Source organism: Ascaphus truei, chromosome 7, assembly GCF_040206685.1.
Source record: "Ascaphus truei isolate aAscTru1 chromosome 7, aAscTru1.hap1, whole genome shotgun sequence".
Taxonomy (NCBI): Eukaryota; Metazoa; Chordata; class Amphibia; order Anura; family Ascaphidae; genus Ascaphus; species Ascaphus truei.
The window spans coordinates 42,606,338-42,628,930 of record NC_134489.1 but is presented as its reverse complement, the minus strand read 5'-3'; the positions used below and the strand labels follow the sequence as shown (position 1 = coordinate 42,628,930).

At 47.3% G+C, this 22,593-nt stretch overlaps 1 protein-coding gene across 4 annotated transcripts in view; it reads right to left on the bottom strand.

Moving 5' to 3' along the window:
• The window catches only part of POGZ (pogo transposable element derived with ZNF domain), a 31,527-nt gene extending 17,236 nt beyond the window's left edge, over positions 1-14,291 (bottom strand). For 3 of the 4 annotated variants that reach the window (XM_075608029.1, XM_075608031.1, XM_075608032.1), the window contains exons 1-3: positions 14,137-14,289; positions 2,337-2,542; positions 1,505-1,663 (exon numbers count right to left, since the gene is read on the bottom strand). In XM_075608029.1, the coding sequence (XP_075464144.1) occupies positions 1,505-1,663; positions 2,337-2,457 (280 nt within the window). In that variant the 5' untranslated portion in view covers positions 2,458-2,542; positions 14,137-14,289. Of the gene's footprint in view, positions 1-1,504; positions 1,664-2,336; positions 2,543-14,136 lie in introns of all 4 variants that reach the window. The other variant, XM_075608030.1, reaches the window with a different exon arrangement.
• Positions 14,292-22,593: the final 8,302 nt, after the last annotated feature.

Below are 22,593 nucleotides of genomic sequence, written 5' to 3'. Positions count from 1 at the left end.
AGTTGATGGAGATGCTCCATATGATGTCACTGCAAATAGCAGAGGAAATGTTACAGAGACAGAATATATGTATCCCTCTAGTACAAAGTCTCCTTAATGCAGCAAAATTACACTTGGGAAGTTTGATTAGAATGTGGTACCAGACATTTCTTCAATTCTTGACGTATCAAACAGCTCCAATAAATTTAGTGTTTTCATTTCTGGATTAACGGCTCCCTTCCCGCGCCTCTAACTCAACTCAATGCAGGTTCTCACCGCCCTTCCCACGCCTCTAACCCAACTCAATGCAGGTTCTCACCGCCCTTCCCGCGCCTCTAACCCAACTCAATGCAGGTTCTCACCGCCCTTCCCGCACCTCTAACCCAACTCAATGCAGGTTCTCACCGCCCTTCCCGCGCCTCTAACCCAACTCAATGCAGGTTCTCACCGACCTTCCCGCGCCTCTAACCCAACTCAGTGCAGGTTCTCACCGCCCTTCCCACGCCTCTAACTCAACTCAATGCAGGTTCTCACCGCCCTTCCCGCGCCTCTAACCCAACTCAATGCAGGTTCTCACCGCCCATCCCGCGCCTCTAACCCAACTCAATGCAGGTTCTCACCGCCCTTCCCACGCCTCTAACCCAACTCAGTGCAGGTTCTCACCGCCCTTCCCGCGCCTCTAACCCAATTCAATGCAGGTTCTCACCACCCTTCCCACGCCTCTAACCCAACTCAATGCAGGTTCTCACCGCCCTTCCCCCGCCTCTAACCCAACTCAGTGCAGGTTCTCACCGCCCTTCCCGCGCCTCTAACCCAACTCAATGCAGGTTCTCACCGCCCTTCCCGCGCCTCTAACCCAACTCAATGCAGGTTCTCACCGCCCTTCCCACGCCTCTAATCCAACTCAATGCAGGTTCTCACCGCCCTTCCCGCGCCTCTAACCCAACTCAATGCAGGTTCTCACCGCCCTTCTCGCGCCTCTAACCCAACTAAATGCAGGTTCTCACCGCCCTTCCCACGCCTCTAACCCAACTCAATGCAGGTTCTCACCGCCCATCCCGCGCCTCTAACCCAACTCAATGCAGGTTCTCACCGCCCTTCCCACGCCTCTTACCCAACTCAGTGCAGGTTCTCACCGCCCTTCCCGCGCCTCTAACCCAATTCAATGCAGGTTCTCACCACCCTTCCCACGCCTCTAACCCAACTCAATGCAGGTTCTCACCGCCCTTCCCGCGCCTCTAACCCAACTCAATGCAGGTTCTCACCGCCCATCCCGCGCCTCTAACCCAACTCAATGCAGGTTCTCACCGCCCTTCTTGCTCCTCTAACCCAACTCAATGCAGGTTCTCACCGCCCTTCTCGCGCCTCTAACCCAACTCAATGCAGGTTCTCACCGCCCTTCCTGCGCCTCTAACCCAACAATGCAGGTTCTCACCACACTTCCCGCTCCTCTAACAACGCAGGTTCTTACAGGTTTGGTTTATAATGTTAAAAAAATACACATACAACTGCTGTATCTCCTTACCACTGTTGTTCGCAAACAGCGTCACCAAGGTCTTCTTGGCGTTGTCACTCTTCTGGGCAGCGCTGTGTGTGACGGAGGTTGCAGTGGTGTAATGACTCCCCAGTGATTGGTGAGAAACCACTGGTAGAGGAGCAGTGACTGGCTGCAGGCTGACAGAGACTGCAAGAGAGGCAGAGACATGCAGTGTACCGGAGAACCAGGAAGGACATGGATCAGAACATGCTGCAGAGTTACGTTGGCGTGTGACTGCGCTATCTGCAGATTATTTCCAAGCTCTGTGATTTGGTTGAGATGTCTATTAGAAATGTTAGGCTTTGCATATTAAGCCTTCACACATTATGTGGAATTAGAAAACATTGCCAAAGGGCAGTAACCAGACAATCTTAGGAGAGCTTTATTGGCAGTCACCATGAATTATTTTGCTGGAGGGATAAAATGCTGATTCAGTGAGCACTTCTCCCAGAAATTATACTGATATTATTTCTATATCACTAGTGATGTGTTCAACCACATAAACAGCAAGATTTTATCCTGCACCCTGCGCGAGAAACAGGAAAAGCACTTCCGTACTGCGGATGCAAAATGGTTTCTTACAACTGCACCAAACAAAACGCCACAATATTTCTCCAAGGACAGACTCTGACATCAAAAGCGGTGTCAGATTTTGCACTCTTAGACATACTGATGTTACTAAATTTAAAAAGCGCTGTGCTGGAGCTAAAGAAACCTTCCTCGTGGCAGCGGGCGGAGGAGGCTGGCACGGCTTAACATTAGGAGGGTGACCTAGCAATAACGCAGATGTAATTTCTGCAATCATGTTACAGCGGGTTACCTGTTGCCGTTCTGTCCACATAACTGTAATCTTCCACAAACGAATCTTCAATCACGTCACTGATTTTCTGCCAGGGCTCCAGCTCCTCCTCCTCACATTCCATAAACAGGTCGGTGTCCATGATGCTGGGAGCAGAGCGCGGACGTCTCACTGTGTGTGATAAGGGGAGGAATCAGCACCCGGGAAGGCCAGGCCGCTTTCACACACTGGAGGCGATAAAAGAGGGAAGCGGACATATTTAGGACATGATGTTCCAAAATGTTTATTTTAAAAAAGGAATGAAACTTTAATGCTACATTGTAGGCTTCTCTAATCTGCACTTCAGTTTATAAAATATATCAAATAATAAGAATTCCACTCCACAGTATTGTTTGAAAAATAAACAATTAGGGGATGTCCAGAAGCTCATCTAACAGCAAGTAACTGGGCTGTTAGGGAATGGAAAGAGAATTTACAAAACAGACTTTTTTTTCTTCTATGGACAGCATGTGCCTCAAATATCTGCTGTAATATCTCTGAAGTGAAAAACCCTTCTGCTCAGTAAGGCTGAGATTATACCAAGATCATTCTGTGATGTCACTTAGCGCTGCCGCCGAGCGGCATCTTGATTATACCGGGGAGACGTGGCCGTGAGCGGTTCGCCCTCATTGGCTGAACCGCTCATGTGACACGGCCATCGCCAGAGAAAAAACAATTTGGGAGTCTCTTCCCCGCCGCCTGCTTTGCAGTACGGTTGCGCAGCGACTGTCGCCATCGGTATGAGCAGTTTCATTGTATGTATGCCATTTGTTTTGGTGCGGCGCGCGTTTTTCGGTATAAACACGGTTTAATGCACCGTGCATTTCCTCAACATATTTTGATTTATTAAAGATCACAATAGTTGGCATCAAAAGTTTGTGCCAACTCAAATAGGTAAAACGTGTCTGGCTTCCCTGGGCAAATGAGGGAAGATGGTAATAAAACTAGCACATTTTGCTTCTGATTCTTAACACATCACCAGTGGTGGAAAAAACTATTGTGGAATTTGGGAACACCATAGAGAAATAGTCAACCTATATTTCAGAGGTGTGCTGGGTTGGTAAATATGGTACCGGCTTTCTTGGGGATATGGTACCAATCTCTATAGGCAGTGTTCGACAAACCTATACATTTGCTCGCCCCGGGCGAGTGGATTTAACATCGTGGCGAGCTCCTCTTGGCCCAAGCAGCACACGTTTGGTACTAGGTGGCGAGTAGATTTTTTTGTGTGGCAAGTAGATTTTTTGGTGATTTGTCGACCACTGTGTATAGGGCAGGTGAAAACCAACAGGGCAGGAAACCCCTTTACCTTCCAAATCACAGACGGATGTAAATAGAGCAAGTTATAGGGTAAACACAGATACAATGTGTATTTGTACTAATTATCAGCTAAAAGCTGCAGACCAAGCAAAATCCTACATGTGTTTCTTAATAAATCAGTTCTCTGCTATGAGAAAATACGTGAAGCATTTTTTTAAACAATTACATTTTTAATGTATTCTAATGTAACAAGCATTTTTTGTTTCTATAGTAACCATTTACAAGTCACATCCCCTTCCTCTTCTGAAACAGGCTCTGGCACACCCCTTTTTGAGCCCTGCCCTCTCTCTAGCAGTGCACCAATTGTATCTAGTGACTGCCTGGTTACATGATCTTCCCCACAGAACGTTGCATGTTTGGTCCTCTTCTGATGCACTGACAGTCATTTAGTGAACCCCAAATCCGAATCTTCACCGATTGATCGGCAACTTAGCTAATTACTTATCATTGTGTGGATTGAATTGATGCACATATTAAAGGCTTTAAGGTCTTCTAAGGCTGCGGCCACGCGTGTTTGGAGTGCTCAGTTTAATGATAGCAAATCAGCATGGCCACGTGGACACAGTGCGCGCTCATACGCTTAGCAAAGCTGGGTGCATGAGGAGACAGGGAAAATTGATTTTCAAGCGCACTGAAGGGTCACATGACCCTTCAGCAACCAATCAGTACCAGACAATGCACACAGCCACACACACACACACACACACACACACACACACACCTGATCCAGCCAATGACACGCCCCTAGCCATCTCCACCCCCCTCCCCCCCAACCTGCAAAATTCAGCAGGACAGCCGAGTGCTCATGCTTGGTGAGTTGGTGACATCACAGCCCTCAAGCATGACCGCCCTCAGCAGCAGCTTGGCCGCAGCCTAAATCTTCAACCATGATAACTAGAGGAATGGAACTATCAACATCAAGCAAGTGCACCAGGGTTTGAGATACAAGGTCATTAATATAGCTTTTTACCGTTGTAATATATTATCTCACTAGACTCTTCTGTAATGCCATATATTGAGTAGATAAGAGGATGTGTCTTCTAAACGAGCTATCGTATGAGCTATATACAAAAGAAAGATGGTTTACACTTCTGGTGTAAAACATTTTCACCTCTTCCTTCTTTAGGATACAGATTTTCTGGAGTCTCCGAACACAAAGGACCCGCACACCATGTTTTTTGTAATGTTCTCAATGGATTAAGGACACGGATAATAAATACAAGAGTTTGTTGCACAATGGAGCAATGAGATTAGCATTACAACTAAAGGAAACAGGATTTTGGGGTGCCAAAAGACAATTAACTGATTCAAGTTATTGAGAAACCGACCAGGAGAGGGAATTTACTAGATTTGGAAATAAACAAATGTAGAAGTAATAACAAATATTGAAGTCCGGGAACATTTGCGAAACAGTGATTATAACATGGTCTTATTTGAAATAAATTATCAAAAAACATATTATATGGATTCAACAACAAAGACTTTACATTTTAGAAAGGCAGATTTGAATAAACAGAGGAATAATCTAAAAGGAAAACATTGGAAAATGTGGAGGATAAAACGGGCAGTCTTTAACACATTGTTAGAAGAGCACACTTATTTATCAGTGTATACCCTTGGGTAATATATATATAAGAGAAACAAGTCTAAACCAATGTGGCTAAATAAACAGGTAGGGGAGGAAATGGCAAAGAAGAGAAGGCATCTAGATTATTAAAGTCAGAGGGGATGGAGACATTGCATCAGAATTATAAGGAACTAGCTGATATACCCGGCGTTGCCCGGGCGTGGAAGGGCAGGGGGCATGGAGTGGAAGGGCGGGTGGGCCAAGGGGCGTGGAAGGGCACGGAGGGGCGGGGGGGGCAAAGGGCAGGGAGGGGCAAAGGGCAGGGAGGGGCAGGGGTGCCAAAGGGCAGGGAGGGGCGGGGGTGCCAAAGGGCAGGGAGGGGCGGGGGGGCCAAAGGGCAGGGAGGGGCGGGGGGGCCAAAGGGCAGGGAGGGGCAGGGGGGCCAAAGGGCAGGGAGGGGCGGGGGGGCCAAAGGGCAGGGAGGGGCGGGGGGGCCAAAGGGCAGGGAGGGGCGGGGGGGCCAAAGGGCAGGGAGGGGCGGGGGGGCCAAAGGGCAGGGGGGGCCAAAGGGCAGGGAGGGGCGGAGGGGCCAAAGGGCAGGGAGGGGCGGAGGGGCCAAAGGGCAGGGAGGGGCGGAGGGGCCAAAGGGCAGGGAGGGGCGGAGGGGCCAAAGGGCAGGGAGGGGCGGGGGGCCAAAGGGCAGGGAGGGGCGGGGGGTCTAAGGGCAGGGAGGGCAGGGGGGCAGGGGGCAAGAGGGCAGGGAGGGAGGGGAGCAGGGAGGGAGGGAGGAGGGCAAAGGGCAGGGGGGGCAAGAGGGCAGGGAGGGAGGGGGGCAAAGGGCAGGGGGGGCAAGAGGGCAGGGAGGGTGGCAAGAGGGCAGGGAGGGAGGGGGGCAAGAGGCCAAAGGGCAGGGAGGGGCGGGGGGGGGGCAAAGGGCAGGGAGGCCAAAGGGCAGGGAGGGGCGGGGGGGGCCAAAGGGCAGGGAGGGGCGGGGGGGGCCAAAGGGCAGGGAGGGGCGGGGGTGGCCAAAGGGCAGGGAGGGGCGGGGGTGGCCAAAGGGCAGGGAGGGGCGGGGGTGGCCAAAGGGCAGGGAAGGGTGGGGGGGCCAAAGGGCAGGGAGGGGCGGGGGGGCCAAAGGGCAGGGAGGGGCGGGGGGGCCAAAGGGCAGGGAGGGGTGGGGGGGCCAAAGGGCAGGGAGGGATGGGGGGGCCAAAGGGCACGGAGGGGCAAGAGGGCAGGGGCAAAGGGCAGGGGGGGCAAGAGGGCAGGGAGGGAGGGGGGAAAAGGGCAGGGGGGGCAAGAGGGCAGGGAGGGGGGCAAGAGGGCAGGGAGGGGGGCAAGAGGGCAGGGAGGGGGGCAAGAGGGCAGGGAGGGGGGCAAGAGGCCAAAGGGCAGGGTGGCAAAGGGCAGAGGGGCAAAGGGCAGGGGGGCAAAGAGGAAAAGGGCAGGGGGCAAAGGGCAGGGGGAGGGAGGGCAGGGGGCAAAGGGCAGGGGGAGGGAGGGCAGGGGAGGGAGGGCAGGGGGCAAAGGTCAGGGGGAGGGAGGGCAGGGGGGCAAAGGTCAGGGGGAGGGAGGGCAGGGGGGGCAAAGGGCAGGGGGAGGGAGGGCAGGGGGGGCAAAGGGCATTAGGAGGGAGGGCAGGGGGCAAAGGGCATTAGGAGGAAGGGTAGGGGGGGCAAAGGGCATTAGGAGGGAGGGCAGGGAGTGAAAGGGCATTGGGAGGGAGGGCAGGGGGCAAAGGGCAGGGGAGGGAGGGCAGGGGGGGCAAAGGGCATTGGGAGGGAGGGCAGGGGGCAAAGGGCAGGGGGGGCAGGGGGCAAAGGGCAGGGGGGGCAGGGGGCAAAGGGCAGGGGGGGCAGGGGGCAAAGGGCAGGGGAGGGAGGGCAGGGGGGGCAAATGGCATTAGGAGGGAGGGCAGGGGGGGCAAAGGGCATTGGGAGGGAGGGCAGGGGCAAAGGGCATTGGGAGGGAGGGCAAGGGGCAAAGGGCAGGGGAGGGAGGGCAGGGGGCAAAGGGCATTGGGAGGGAGGGCAGGTGGGGCAAAGAGCAGGGGGAGGGAGGGCAGGGGGGGGAGGGAGGGCAGGGGGGCAAAGGGCAGGGTGAGTCAGGGCCGCGGTAAATAACCCATTCCCCTGCGTTTCCTCACCTTGCACACGGCCGCGCTCCTCTTCCTCCGGGCTCCTCCGCGGAGAGGCTGAGACGCTCCGGTGAGGAGGTGCTGCGCCTCCCGCGGGGAGAGGCGGAGACAGCCGGAGGAGAGGCGGAGACAGCCGGAGGAGCGGCCTGTGTGAGGGGAGAGCCGCGTGCTCTGTGTGTGTGTGTGGGGATGAGCGGGGGGGGGGGTGTGAGCGGGGGGAGTGGGTGAGCGGTGGGGGGGGCGCCGGGTGACGGGAGAGCCGCGTGCTCTGTGTGTGTGGGGGGAGGGGGTGAGCGCCGGGTGAGGGAGTGGCCTATGGGTGGTGAGAGCCGTGGGGAGGTGAGAGTCCCCCGTTGTGTCCCGGGCGCTCGCTCCGCTCCCCCGCTGACTGTAGCGGCGCCGGGGGGGGGGGAGGAAAAAGCGCGGGAAAGCGGGAGACCCGGGGAGAGGAGGAGGTGCGCGCGCGTGTGTGTGTTCACTCCGCCTCAGGCCAATGAGAGGTGTGCGGGGGCGGGCGGCCGGCCCAAGGGAGCAATCTCATGGCCTGGCCCAAGGTCCAATGGGATTGCCGCTAGGGACACAGGGAGGGACACAGGGAGACACATACAGACACGGACACATAGGACACTTTCACAAAGATATAGTAGATGTAACAAAAATTGCACAGCAAATTAGCAAAAATTGAAAAAAAAAGGATCGCAATAGAAAGTAAGATAAACTGTAAAAAGTTATTTAAGTATCTTAATAACAAAAAGATTCAAATGAAAATATAGGACCCTTTCAGTGCGAGATGGGTAGACAGATTATTGGAGATAAGGAAAAAGCAGAGGTATTAAACAAATTCTTTGCCTCTGTGTTTACCAGGGAAGAATCAATTTCAATTGTAGTGCCGCAGGAGGAAGCCACAACCTCCATATTAATGAACAATTGGTTATCTGAGTAAGAAGTGTATAGGAGGCTTGATAAAATTAAAGTAAATAAGGCTCCTGGCCCCTATGGCATACATCCAAGAGTTCTTAAGGCACTAAGTTCAGCAATAGCCAAACCTTTACCAATAATAATACCCAAGGACTCCATTTCCACAGTCTCGGTACCACAAGATTGCCATAAAGCAGACGTGGTACCTATATTTAAAAAGGATCTAGATCACAACCGGGGAATTACAGACCTGTAAGCCTGACATGAATAGTGGCTGGGCTAAAGTCGTGAGTGGAGTACCTCAAGGATCGGTACTGGGACCCCTGCTTTTTAACTTGTTTATTAATGACCTTGAGGTTGGCATCGAGAACAAAGTCTCCATCTTTGCTGATGACACTAAGTTGTGTAAGGTAATAGAATCAGAGCAGGGTGTAATTTCTCTCCAGAAGGACTTGGAGAGACTGGAAACTTGGGCAGGTAAATAAATGGCAGATGAGGTTTAATACAGATAATTGTAAGGTTATGCATTTGGGAAGCAAGAATAAACAGGCAACTTACAAAGTAAATGGGGATAAAATAGGGGTATCCTTGATGGAGAAGGATTTAGGAGTGCTTGTAGACAGCAGGCTTAGCAATAGTGCCCGAAGTCATGCAGTAGCTGCAAAGGCAAACAAGATCTTATCTTGCATTAAACGGGCAATGGATGAAAGGGAAGAAAGCGTAATTATGCCCCTCTACAGGGCATTAGTAAGACCACACCTTGAATATGAAGTTCAGTTTGGACACCACTCCATAAAAAAGAAATTATGGAACTAGAGAGAGTGCAGAGAAGAGCCACCAAATTAATAAAGGGGATGGAAAATCTGATTTATGAGGCTAGCTACTTTAGATTTGCTTACATTAGAAAAGAGGCGTTTAAGAGGGGATACATATATATTCGGGGACAGTACAAGGAGTTTTCAAAATAATTATTCATCCCGAGCGTAGTACAAAACGACACAGGGTCACAAATTAAGGTTTGAGGAAAGGAGATTTCACCAGCAGCAAAGAAAAGGGTTCTTTACAGTAAGGGCAGTTACAATGTGCAACTCATCACCCATGGAGACTGTTATGGCAGATACAATGAATATCTTCAAAAAAAGGTTGGACAACTTTTTAGAAAGGAAAGGTATACAGGGATATACCAAATAAGTAAACATGGGAAGGATGTTGATCCAGAGAGTAATCAGATAGTCATTATTTGGAGTCAGGAAGGAATGTAATTTCCCCTTATGAGATATCATTGGATCATGTGTCACTGGGGGGTTTTGTTTGCATTCCTCTGGATCAAAATACTGTAAATACAAATATAGGATAAGTATCTGTTGTCTAAATTTAGCACAGGTTGAACTTGATGGACAAATGTCTTTTTTCAACCTCATCTTCTATGTAATGCAGAGAAAGGAGTTTCTGCTTAGCATTCAACAGGTTAATTAGCACAATGAATAAGAAAACATATTGCCTTAATTTCATAGTCTTTCCCATGAGAGGAAGGAATTATTAACCAAAAAAAGTCAATGGGAGTTTTCAGACGGTTACAGTCCAAAGGATGGTCTTGCACCATATTGAAAAACCACCCAAGTCACATGGTATCCAACCACGTCAAATATCTCCAACGTGAAGCTCTTTAAAAATTGGGACAGGTGAATATTGTGTGTGTTGAGCACAGTCAGACCGTGTAAGAGCAGCACACAGAATATCACACAGAATATCACGTACCCAGCAGTTTAGCACGATTGGAAAAACGATGAAGTCTGGGATCTCTCGCAAAAAGACTGGGCAAAAATGGGGAAAAAAGGGAATTTATTTTAGGCCAATTAGAGAATACTCTGTTATGTTCAAACTCTCGCATTTTGAGAGCAGAGGTAATATGTCTACCGATTCTTGCAAATAAAATCCAACGTTCTTGTCAATTTTTGCCCAGTACAGTATTAGTTGGAGGAAAAAATAAATAAATAAAACCCAATATTATAGCACTTTCAATCTCGCTATTTGACAGAAAATTATTATTCCAGGTCTTTTGTTGGCAAACTATTTACATCAAAGATGAAAGAGGCGAGTAAACATCTTCACTTATACAGTTTGCATAACGTTAGGGCTGGGGTGAATCCCAAAGCGGGAATTACAACAAAGGAAAGTAAATGTGATGCCTTGGTTCAACCGCAAACTTGACCCTACCTATCTTTCTAACTATTGATCTGTGTCCCTCCTGCCTTTTGTCTCTAAACTCTTTGAATGTCTTGTATTCTCTCGCCTGCTCCATTTTCTCACCACCTATTCTCTCCTAGACCCTCTACAATCTGGCTTCTGTACTGCTCACTCCACTGAAACAGCCCTCACTAAAATAACTAATGACCTCTGCCAAAGACAGAGGTCATTACACTCTGCTCATATAACTCGATTCCTCTGCGGCATTTCATACCGTGGATCACCCTCTCCGCCTTCACATTCTCCATACTCTTGGTATTCGTAACAAAGCTCTATCCTGGATCTCCTCTTACCTCTCCCATCATACTTTCAGTGTCTCTTCTGCTAACACGTCCTCCTCCTCCATCGAGCTCTCTGTGGGGATACCCCAGGGCTCTGTCCTGGGAACTCTCCTCTTTTCTCTGTACCCACTCTCTCTAGGTGACCTAATCACATCTCTTGGGTTCAAAGATCACCTCTACGCTGACGACACACACATTTACTTCTCAACCCCTGACCTTACACCTGCTGTACAAACCAAAGTTTCTGAATGTATCTCTGCTATATCATCCTGGATGGCCCTCTGCCGACTTAAACTCAACATGTCAAAAACAGACATTTCATCCCAAACCTGGCTCCACTACCTCCTTCCACATTACTGTTGGAAGTTCTGTCATTCACCCAGTAGTCCAAGCACACTGCCTAGGGGTCACACTCGACTCCTCTCTCACATTCGCCCCACACATTCAAAACATATCTAAAACCTGTCGATTTTCCCTCCGCAATATTACAAAATTCGCCCTTTCCTCGGTTGCGCGACTGCTAAAACTCTGACTCAGGCCCTCATTCTCTCCCGTCGTCTCGATTACTGTAACCTCCTGCTGTCCGGCCTCCCTGCCTCTCACCTGTCTCCCCTACAATCTATCCTAAATGCTGCGGCCAGAATCACTCTACTCTTTCCTAAATCTGTCTCAACGTCTCCCCTGGCTTCCTATCAAATCCCGCATCTCACACTCAATTCTCCCCCTCACTTTTAAAGCTTTACTCTTCTGCCCCTCCTTACATCTCAGCCCTAATTTCTCGCTATGCACCATCCCGACTCTTGCGTTCTGCTCAATGATGTCTTATCTCAACACCCTTTGTATCTAAAGCCCTCTCCCGCCTTAAACCTTTCTCACTGACTGGAATGCCCTTCCCCTCAATACCCGACTAGCACCCTCTCTATCCAACTTTAAGACCCACCTGCTTAAAGAAGCATACGATTAGCACCGTGACTAATACTATACACGATACATAAAGCTTGGCCCCTTGCAGACGCACTTACCAGAATGTCCTCCTACTGTCTCTGTACGTTCTTCCTACCAACCAATTAGATTGTAAGCTCTTCGGAGCAGGGACGCCTCTTCCTAAATGTTAATTTTTATGTCTGAAGCACTTGTTACCATGTTCTGTTATTTGTATTATTTGTTATTTATGTGATTGCCACGTGTATTACTACTGTGAAGCGCTATGTATATTAATAGCACTATACAAATAACCATACATACATACTGGAACCTTATGGCAGATTGGTGCTGGAATTTACACTCAATGTAACAATATTCAAAGTTATTATAAAGTGTTGTCCTGCGTCTGTTTTTATCCATCAGGTTTTAACCTCAAAAACTGAGCTAAAAAAAAAGCCTAGAAAAAAAATGCCAAGTACAGAGTCAATGGAAACGTGTGGAAATGTATGCCCAAAGATCAGGGCAAGTTATTCCCTGTGTCCGCTGAACTTCACAATTACCAAAGTTTCCATACTGGATCTTAATGTTTAGATTAAATGTAGGGGTCCTTTAGTCTAAATGCCTTAAAAATTGAACTCGTGATCGGTCCTCTATATCAAATACTGTTCATTTACCCTACTGGATATGGGAACTGATCCAACACTTGTTTAAATATACAAAGTTTGTAGACTTGCTTTGTAATGGGTTCGGCTGAAGTGTATTTCCCTCCCAATGCTGCTAATACTAATTACAACGATTGGAAGAAACTACTTTTTCCCCCCAATGGAAGAGAGGTGAATGGATTACAAACTTCTCTCTCCTGTTGACAAAAAAAATGAATACGTTTAAAGACGGATACCAATTTTCTAAAGGCATTTATAATGAATTAATCGCCTCGTTACCAACTCCAACTGTAAGAGCATTAAACTGAATGTTGATCACTCCAAGCAATGTTGTGATCCGAGCACTCATATATATCTAAATGAATAATTAAAATAAGAAGGCAGGAGATGATATCTTTCCCTGTACAAGAGAGAGACATATTTAGAAATAACATGGCAGACGCAAGCGAAGCATGGCATTTTCTTCTATACAATCTTGACTTGTGTCTACAATAAACAAAATTATAATGCCAACTAGGCCTGGGATTTCTCTTCTGTGATTTCTACTAACCCTTTTAAAATCTCCGCTGTGGTTGACCCTCGGTATCACGGACAGGTGTTTCCAGCACTGCCATACTGTGGCGGGGTATGTCATGTTCATTATATGGATTATAATGACATGTAACTGGTATTTTTCTGCCATTATAAACATACAAACTAGAACACGGGAGAGAGGAAAGAAATCTCTGTAATGTTGCACATTAGTCACAGGGTTTTCTTTCCTCTCTCCCGTGTTCTAGTTTGAATTCATTACCCGTTATATCTTGTACTCCGGCTGAGCGAGAGTTGGAGCGTCACTATTTTTTAGGGACACTCTACATTTGTCCTCCCATTAGAACATACAACTCTACTGATGCGTTGGGTGCAGATTGGGAACTCTATATCGTATCGCTCTACTAGTATTGCAGCTACAACATGATTTACTATTTCTAACACCAGAATGATGGTAAGATTTAATATATTAGGAGATTAGCAAAAACGCTAATAATAAGATGGGCGGAGGTGGAGTATTTCCATACAACATTGGTATTTAATTTCCACCCCAATGGATAACAATGGGGCACTCTTGGTATTATTGTTCCATGCCGTGCTTAGTGTGATGAAGTTGCCTGTTAGATCCACATATCCCTGTGCCCCCCCCCCCCCATGAAGCTGTAATTACTATTCTGATAGATATAATTATTATTATAAGATATTAATGGATTGAGGGGGGTGCCATTGTTCTGCTGCAGCTCCCCCCTCCCAGGTGCTGATTCTCATGGGGCCCCTGTAAAAGGGTGTCAGACAAGGGGCCCCCTCACCCCTCTCCAGGGGGGCCCTCCTCATCCCCCTCCAGTGGGACCCCTCCTCACCCCTCTCCAGTGGGGCCCCTCCTCACCCCTCTCCAGGGGCCCCCCTCACCAGGGCCCCGGCCTTTTTTTTTTGTCCCTCCTCACACAAAATAGTCCCCAGGACCAACATGGCGGCGGCGGAGGGTTCCAGCAGCGCCACCGCGTGGTATCTGCTGCCTACCCGCGGGTGAGGAGGAGTGACGGCGGGAATCCGGTCAGGCCCGGTGTGTGGTGGGTAACGGGCCCCGTGTGTGATGGGAGATGGGGAGAGCTCAGGCCTGCTGCTCCCGCCGCCGCCGCCTCCATCCCTCCCCCCCAATGTGTGACAGACCCCCATCTCCCCCCAGGCCGCTCACCTCCTCCGGTCACGGGCTCGGACACACCCCGGAGAGCCCCCGATCACACCGACCGCTCACACAAAGGGGGAGACGACAGAGAGCCGCGCGGAGGGGCACTGGCGGCTCACATGCATACCGCGCGGAGGGATACCGTGACCTCATTTCCTCCTCGCGTCCTGATTGGCCGGGGGCCTGAGGAGGTCCGTGACGTCATGGCCAGCCTGGCCATCCCTTTCTTTTTTTGTATTATTATTGTGGGGGGCTTGGGCAGGTGCTGCTCCCCCTGTGGGGGGCATGGGGAGGTGCTGCTCCCCTTGTGGGGTGTCTGGGAGGTTAAAGTTCATGTGAGGCCCAGGACTAAATAATCCCCCAACACAGTGTTGTTAAGGCCCAAAGATCCTGTGGGGGAGGAGGACCTGGGGGGGAACTGGATCAAAAACATAAGACATGTCCATAGAAGAACTGCAATTTAATGAGTGGCAATCCATTGGCCTTTGTAAATAACACGTAAGAGGATGCTCAGGGTGGATAGCTTGGCTCTCAGAATATAAGGGCCAAACATGAGCGAGGTCTGTGGCACTGGGACAAAATGTCATGAAATATTTCAGGTTTTAATAGTTGGGGACCAATGGGTGCAGGTAATTTATTTGAGGCTGAAATGAGTGAGGTTGGCAAACATGGGATAAGGATTTCACGGGGTGATTTTAACTATAATATCCCATCTGTCATAGTGCAAGGGCCCGAAATGGAAGCGATTAGAGATATCTTGAGCAATAAATGATATTTTAATTAAATAACTTGTAATTATGCAGTAATTATCCATTGACGTCTGTGAGGCTGTTGAGTTTATAGTGAATGAGAAATGACAGTCCTAAAAATATAAGATGAGAGCATCCTATTTATTTATTTATTTATAACAACATGTATTTATTTCTATGACGTGGTGTACCTTTAAATAGCATGGCCGCCAAACTTAAAAGACCCACAATAAGTGAGAGTTATGGTATATGATATCATAGACAAATGTTGACTTTACATGAGTGCGAAATGCTCAAAAAACTAGATTGGTCATCACTTGATTCTAGACGCAAAATTCATCTCTCTTGCCTTCATATATTTTCTTGGCAAGCTACTCGTCTATCTGAACAAGCTCCTCACCCCTACCACATGCAGCACTTATCATCTGAGATCTGATTCCAAAAGACTGTTCATGGTCCCAAGGTTCAGCAAAGTATCTGGCCGCTCCTCCTCTTACCGTGCACCCCAAAACTGGAACAGTCTACCGGAGACTCTCACAGCCGCCGGCAGTCTAAGTTCTTTCATAACTAAAGTGGTCTCACATTTTAATCAGATCTGTAACTGTTACATACGCCTATAATATATATTATCTCTAACTGTGCATGCAATGTCTTGTATATAATGTATAACCCTGCTCACTTATGTAACTATGTATTTGTAACCATGTATTATTTGTCGTCATAACTCTATGCCCAGGACATATGTGAAAACGAGAGGTAACGCTCAATGTATTACTTCCTGGTAACACATTTTATAAATAAATTAATTAAATAAATGAGTGAGAGTCCTTGGCAATGGGTGAAACTGTCTTCCAATCAACCAGGTTTATGAGGATGTTAATTATTACATGAGGATCCAGCTCTGTAAAAACATAGATGTCAAATTTAGAGACATTTGAGAAGTCCTGAACAAAAATATTAAATTTCAGAGAACTATTCGAAACTTTAACAACCAGTCATTCAGTTGATGTGAGTCTCGCTTATTTGTATATTTCCTGACCTCATTGTCTCATTTGTTTAAAACTAAAATAATTTCACTTGGGTGTCAACTGCTGGTTCACAAACTCCATGATCCACTCTTAGGTCTTTAATAAATATGAGTGTTCACCTTGATAAGTGATAGTCCTCTGAAGTCTGTAAGGACTTTTTTTCTGGAAATGTGTGAAACTTTAATTATTGTTTTTCAAAATGGGTGACGCTTTAGATGCCTGTGCATCTTTGGCTCGTACAATTAGAGTCAATTTAATATATATACAAAAGTTGGGTTGACATCAACACGTATTCATGACGTTGATCTTGCATAAGCTACAGTCGACATGGGTTGAATCTGATTTTAAAAAAAAAACAAACATTTCATATTGCCATTACTGCAACAATCATTATCACTTAAATGTTATCTGCTTGTTATTGAGTATGTGTGGATCTGCATTTTGGAATCCAAGGCATTATAAAATAACCAGTTACAGCTGCAATGAAGACGAAGCACTAAGTCATGCAAATACCCCCTGATGTTCACAATTGTTTAATAGTTTTAAAGACATTTCAGAACTTTTCAAATGTGGGCCCAGAAGCCTAACTGAGAACTGCAAAACAAGAAGTAACACCAAAAATACAATATATTCTAATTACTGGCTCATACTCAACTCTGCAATAGTTACTGCTGTTACAATTCCACTGACTGTGCTTAATTCCAGGAAAGCACAATCCTGGTTGTACTTGAAGCAAAGCAACCGTGACGGCATTTGTAAAAGTTACCAACCGTTCATGTCATGAGAACCTAAAGCAGTGTTTTTTTCCAACCTTTTTTTGGTTAACAAACCCTATGTGAAATTCTGAGGAACCCCCAAGCATCTCTAACAGCGCGTCTGGGATCCGATGCAGTGGAAATTCTTCTGTATTTGGAACAATTTTAAAAGTACCTGAAAACTACAGGGAACCCTTAAAGGATGCCCGGGGAACCCAACGGTTACAAAACACAGACCTAAAGCAGGGGAGCGCAAACTTTTGCTGCTGCGCCCCCTGTCTTGCCTGCCCTGGTGCTCACGTCCCCACCCTCTTCTACCTTGGAGCTACGTCATGTGACCCGCGGCGTCATTTGACGCGTGTGACGTCACATGGTGACGCGTCACACAGCCGTCTGAATCCCGGTAAGTTGAGAGTTGCATAGGCCTCACGTGATCCCACGGCATTTAATTTAAATGCCTTGGGGAAGAGCACAGGGCCTCTGCAACCGCTGCGCCCCCCCAGAAAATTGTCCCGCCCCCCCCAGTTTGCGCACCGCTGACCTAAATGATATAAATGTTGTTAATTAATTTTAAAAGAAGTTAAGGGTTCAGGTTTCTAAATACAAAAGTAGGGCTGCTCATTCATTTCAAAATGGATACATTGTATTTTTATTTTTATTATCACTAGTTTTCTATTTTTAGGTGCTGTGTTTTGGGTTGTGCATGACATACTGATTGTTATGCAGAATATGTTTCCTCACAAGTTTCAAGAAAATTGCTCTGTGTGTTGCTAAACAGCACAGTCCTTTTAACGCAGGGGTTCTTATCCAGGGGTGATTTCACCCCCAGGAGGTGATTGAAGGGGGCTCAGGGGGTGATTGAGAAGGCCAAAAAACACAATTGAGACTGCGCTTGGCTGGTAATCCCCTGTGCATCCAAACTGGGTATATCCTGCTGCTTCCACTCTCTCCCGCGATCCACCGGGGCCAACCCAGGCATATAAAATCCAAACGGAGACGCGCATGGAAACCGAAATCAATGTAAAGATATAACTTTATAGATAAAATAATAGGAAACAGCACTTACATCGTTAAGCAGTTGTGTTAAAATGAATGGCGCCACCCATTTTAACACAACTGCTTAATGATGTAAGTGTTGTTTCTTATTATTTTATCTATAAAGTTATATCTTTACATTGATTTGGGTTTCCTTGCGCTTCTCTATAGGCATACCCCGCTATACGGACCTTCACTTTACGGACACTCGCGAGTACGGACATATTTACGGTAGCACCATTCCCCTGTGTCCGTACACTCGCTTCGCAAGTACGGACACTTTTCTCTACAGACCACCGTAGTTGTGTGACGCGCTGATTCCCCTCGCCCAGTAGGGAAACGGCAGCTCGTGCGTGCGACTGTGAGTAAGACACAGGCACGTCCTGAACAGCAATTCCAGCTCCCTACCCAAGTGAAAAAGGTAGTGCTTCGCTTTAAGTACATTTTCGCTTTACATTCTCCTGGAACAGGATTGTTTATTTCTTGTGTATTTCTCCTGCTCTCAGGCTGCCAGCCCTCCCCAGCTGAAGTTACATGTTTTTCCCTGCTCTGAAGCAGCCAGAGCTGTGTATATTGCAACATAGTTATTACAAGTAATCCCCTTTTACACTGCTCATATTTGAGATTAATTTAGTCCTCTCCCCCTGCTTTATCTGCATATTGTTATGCCCTTTAGCCTGTTCCTGTCTGACACGAAAGTGTGCTCCTTCCTTTCAAGCAAGCAGCCAAAGTGAGTAGCTCCTTCCACTGCTCCCTCAGAAAAGAAATCCTTTTTACCTTCCCCTCAGAGAAGCACTTCCCCATAGCAGGACACCATCCTCTCATAGGTTACTCTCCTGACAAGAGAAATCTGCTAGCACTATCCACATATAGAACTTTTATACTTCTGTTAACTCCCTTCAATAAAGTTGAAGAAAATAGAAGGACTTTGTGGGCTTTAAAAGGGGACGAGTTAAGCTACATGGACTTACTCACATGCTACAAATGAGCCTGGGTCCAGAATATACATACATGCTCTGGACCTATTCGGTACGTTAATGCGGGGTATGACCTGTATTTTGTTTTTTTATGTGGTGATTGAGAAGGTTCTGGGATTTGAAGATTTTTTTTTTTTTTAATATTAAAAATGATCTAAACGCGAGATGTCAAACATTCGTTTCCGTTCTTCATTTGTAACATTTTATTAGTTGTATCCTGTTAAAATAACACGTGGCTTCTGTTCACAGATGGGTAGAAAAACTTCAATTATTGTTATAATGGGGGAAGGGGAAGGAATTGTATTAGATATATGTCAAGATCTATTATTTGTATTAGAAATTTGCTGTAACAGAAATGTACACCTTGACAACTGTATTTAAACTATTGTTATGCCTTCCCTCCCTTGACGCAGTTAATAAAATTTGAGTACAAAAAATAAATAAATAACACGTGGCTGATGCATTGTATGAAAGCTTCTTTATGTCTCGCCATATAAATGCATGGTCGATAGGGATCCACCCATTATTTTCCATTTCTGTTCGTTACACGTACTTACTAAAAAGAGAGGACCCTATACTAAACGTTTCAGTCGAGCTGCTGGCGAGGTTGAACTCTGTTTCCGTTTATGTTTGTTACTCATACTTATTAAAAAGAGAGAGTTTGTCATATATACAATTATTGGTATGGGGCGATTGGGGACCTTGTTGGTCCATTAGGGGTGATTAGGGTATAAAAGGTTAAGAACCCCTGCTTTAATGCAATGGTGACTTTGTACAAACGCTGCCTCCTTTGATTGGGTTGTGAGGAGCTCAGTTTAGGAGCAGCATATGAGAGGGATATAATCGGACAGTTAGATCTGTGTACAGGGGAACTAATGTAAGGATCGGGGAGTTACGCCGCCCTTGGCGCGCTCCCCACTCACCTCCACTCCCCGCTGCCGCTTGCAAGAACGCTGCTCCGTCAGGTACCGCTCCGAGGGCGGTTCGCATGTGCGCACCACGCTCCAGGCTTTATGCTTCTACTGCGGGTTCGCTCCTGTCATCGCCAACTCGCTCCCAGATCGTCTCCTTTCCACGCCGGAATCTTCTCTCTCTGACACTCCCGAACCCGTGCAACTGGGCTGCAATAAACTGTCTCCTGAGAAGCCACGCCGGACTGTCTGTATTGTAGCCACTCAGGACATCAGGTACTTCTTTGCCCTCTTAAGTCGGGAAAAACCAGCTCCCATTGAGGTCCAGGGGAATCTCTCTGGGAACAATCTCCACTTCCCCTATCACCAAAAAGACCTTAACAAGCAAAATATTGGTTCCAGTTTCTTTAAGCGGTAAGGCGGATTCAGACCATCACCTTAGCCTTTGTGGATTCAGGGTCTGGAGGCATCTTTATCGACCAAGGCTTCGCTGAGAGGAATAACATCCCGCTTGTCTGCAAGAGGATCCCGGTAGGATTAGAAGCCATCGATGGTCGGCCATTACAACCAGCCTTAATTTCTTTGCAGACTATTCTCTTCCACTTACAGACCGGTGAGGATCATAAGGAGGCGATCCATCTGGACGTGATTCACACCCCTTCCGTCAAAGTGATCCTGGGCCTCCCGTGGCTTCAATGCCATAATCCCCGTATTGACTGGACCAATAAAGAACCTATCCAGTAGAGCACCCTTTGTGCAGAAGACTGCGAGGTCTCCGTCCAAAAGATATGTGGGTCGGTCCCTCCCAGAAACGAGAAGAGCTCTTTACCCGGGGTATATTTCGAATTCCGTGATGTCTTTGACAAGGCAAGATCAGAGGATCTACCACCGCATCATCCCTTCGATTGCCCTATCGACTTTTACCCAGGGGAAGGTATTATCGGCTCTCATTCCCGTAGACCAAAGCCATGACCGACTACATTTAAGAAAATCTAAAAAAAAATGTTTCATTCTGAAGTCCTCAGCCGGAGCAGGATTCTTTTTTGTGAAAAAAAGGACAGATCTCTTTGCCCCTGCATCGACTACAGACGTCTTAATAAGATTACCCTTAAGAATCATTATCCCTTGCCTTTGATCTCTGAACTTTTCGATCGTCTTCAAGGGGCTACCATCTTCACCAAGTTCGACTTGCGTGGTGCCTACAATTTGGTAAGGATTCGCCAGGGGGACGAATGGAAAAAGGCCTTCAACACACGAGACAGCCATTATGATTACCTAGTCATGCCCTTCGGCCTCTGCAATGCCGTCTTCCAAGACTTCGTCAACAAGATCTTCAGGGATCTTCTTAATCAGTTACTTATTGTTTACTTGGACGACATCATGATTTTTTCCAAGTCTCTCCAAGAACACATCAGCCACGTCAAACAGGTATTATTACGCCTTCGTAAAAACCACCTTTTTGCCAAACTGGAAAAATGCCACTTCCATCAAACTTCTACATCATTTTTGGGATATATCATCTCTGACTTCGGGTTCACCATGGATCCAGCCAAACTAAAGGCAGTCCTGGATTGGCCTCGCCCTACCATACTTAAGGCCACTCAAAGTTTTTTAGGCTTCGCGAATTATTAGCGCAGATTTATTCAGAATTTCTCCTCTACGGTAGCTCCCATTACTGCCTTGTCCAAGAAAGGAGCAGACCTTGCTTCCTGGCCACCAGCCGCCATTCAGGCTTTCGATCCTCTGAGATGAGCCTTCGTGTCTGCTCCCATCCTCACACATCCGGAACCCAAACTTCCATTTACCTTGTAGGTTGACGTGTCTGATGTCGGGGCCAGAGCCATCTTTTCAAAAAGAAGATCACCTCAGGCGAGGCTTCACCCTTGTGCTTTTTTTTCTAAAAAAGATTCTTCTGCCGAGCAAAATTATGACATAGGGAACAGGGAACTCCTGGCCATCAAGCTTGCTCTCGAATAATGCAGACATCTGTTGGAAGGTACGGAGAACCAGATTACCATCTTAACCGATCGCAAAAATCTGCTCTACATAGAGGGCGCTCGTCGCTTAGGTGTGTGCTAATCGCTTTTCCCCCCCCGCTTCAATTATATAATTTCCTTTTTATCAGGTTCCAAAAATGTCAAAACTGATGCTCTTTCACGACAGTTCTTGGTGGACAATAAATCCGAGGATCACCTTGAGACTATTCTTCTTTCTAAGTACATTCTCTCCGCCAACACGTTTGACGTACTGGATGACATTCTATTAGACCAATCTCGTATCCCTGAGGATCTCGATGTCCCAGAGGGTCGCCTTTTTATCTCACCAGGATTCCGGAGGAAAGTTCTAGAATGGGGTCATTCCTCCAAATCATCTGGACATCCAGGTACCAGAAGAACCACCGATCTCGTGGAACGAACCTTCTGGTGGCTCAGCATTCAAAGGGACATTAAAGAATTCGTCAATGCGTGCCCGACGTGCTCGAAGCAAGACTCCCTGGAGCAACCCACCTGGACTCTTACTTCCTATTCCGGATCGCCCTTGGAACCATTTGTCTATGGACTTTATAGTAGAGCTTCCTGTTTCCAAGGGGATGAACACCATTCTTGTTGTCGTGGATCGCTTTTCCATACAAGCACACTTCATTTCATTGAGAGGTCTTCCCAACTCATCCAAGTTAGCAGACATTTTTGTCAGAGATTTTTTGTCTGCATGGCGTACCACAGACCATCCTCTCCGATCGAAGTTCTCAATTCGTTTCAAGGTTCTGGTGTTCTTTTTCGCAAAGGATGGGCATCTCTTTACACTTTTCTTCTGGGTATCCTCCCAAACTAACGGTCAGACAGAGAGAACCAATCAGTCCTTGGAACAATACCTGCATTGTTTTGTCTCTGACACCCAGGATAACTGGACAGACCTACTTCCCTGGGCTGAATTTACACACAATAGTCTGTGCATTGAATCCAACCGAGAATCACCTTTTTTCATTAACTACGGATTTCACCCATCCGCCT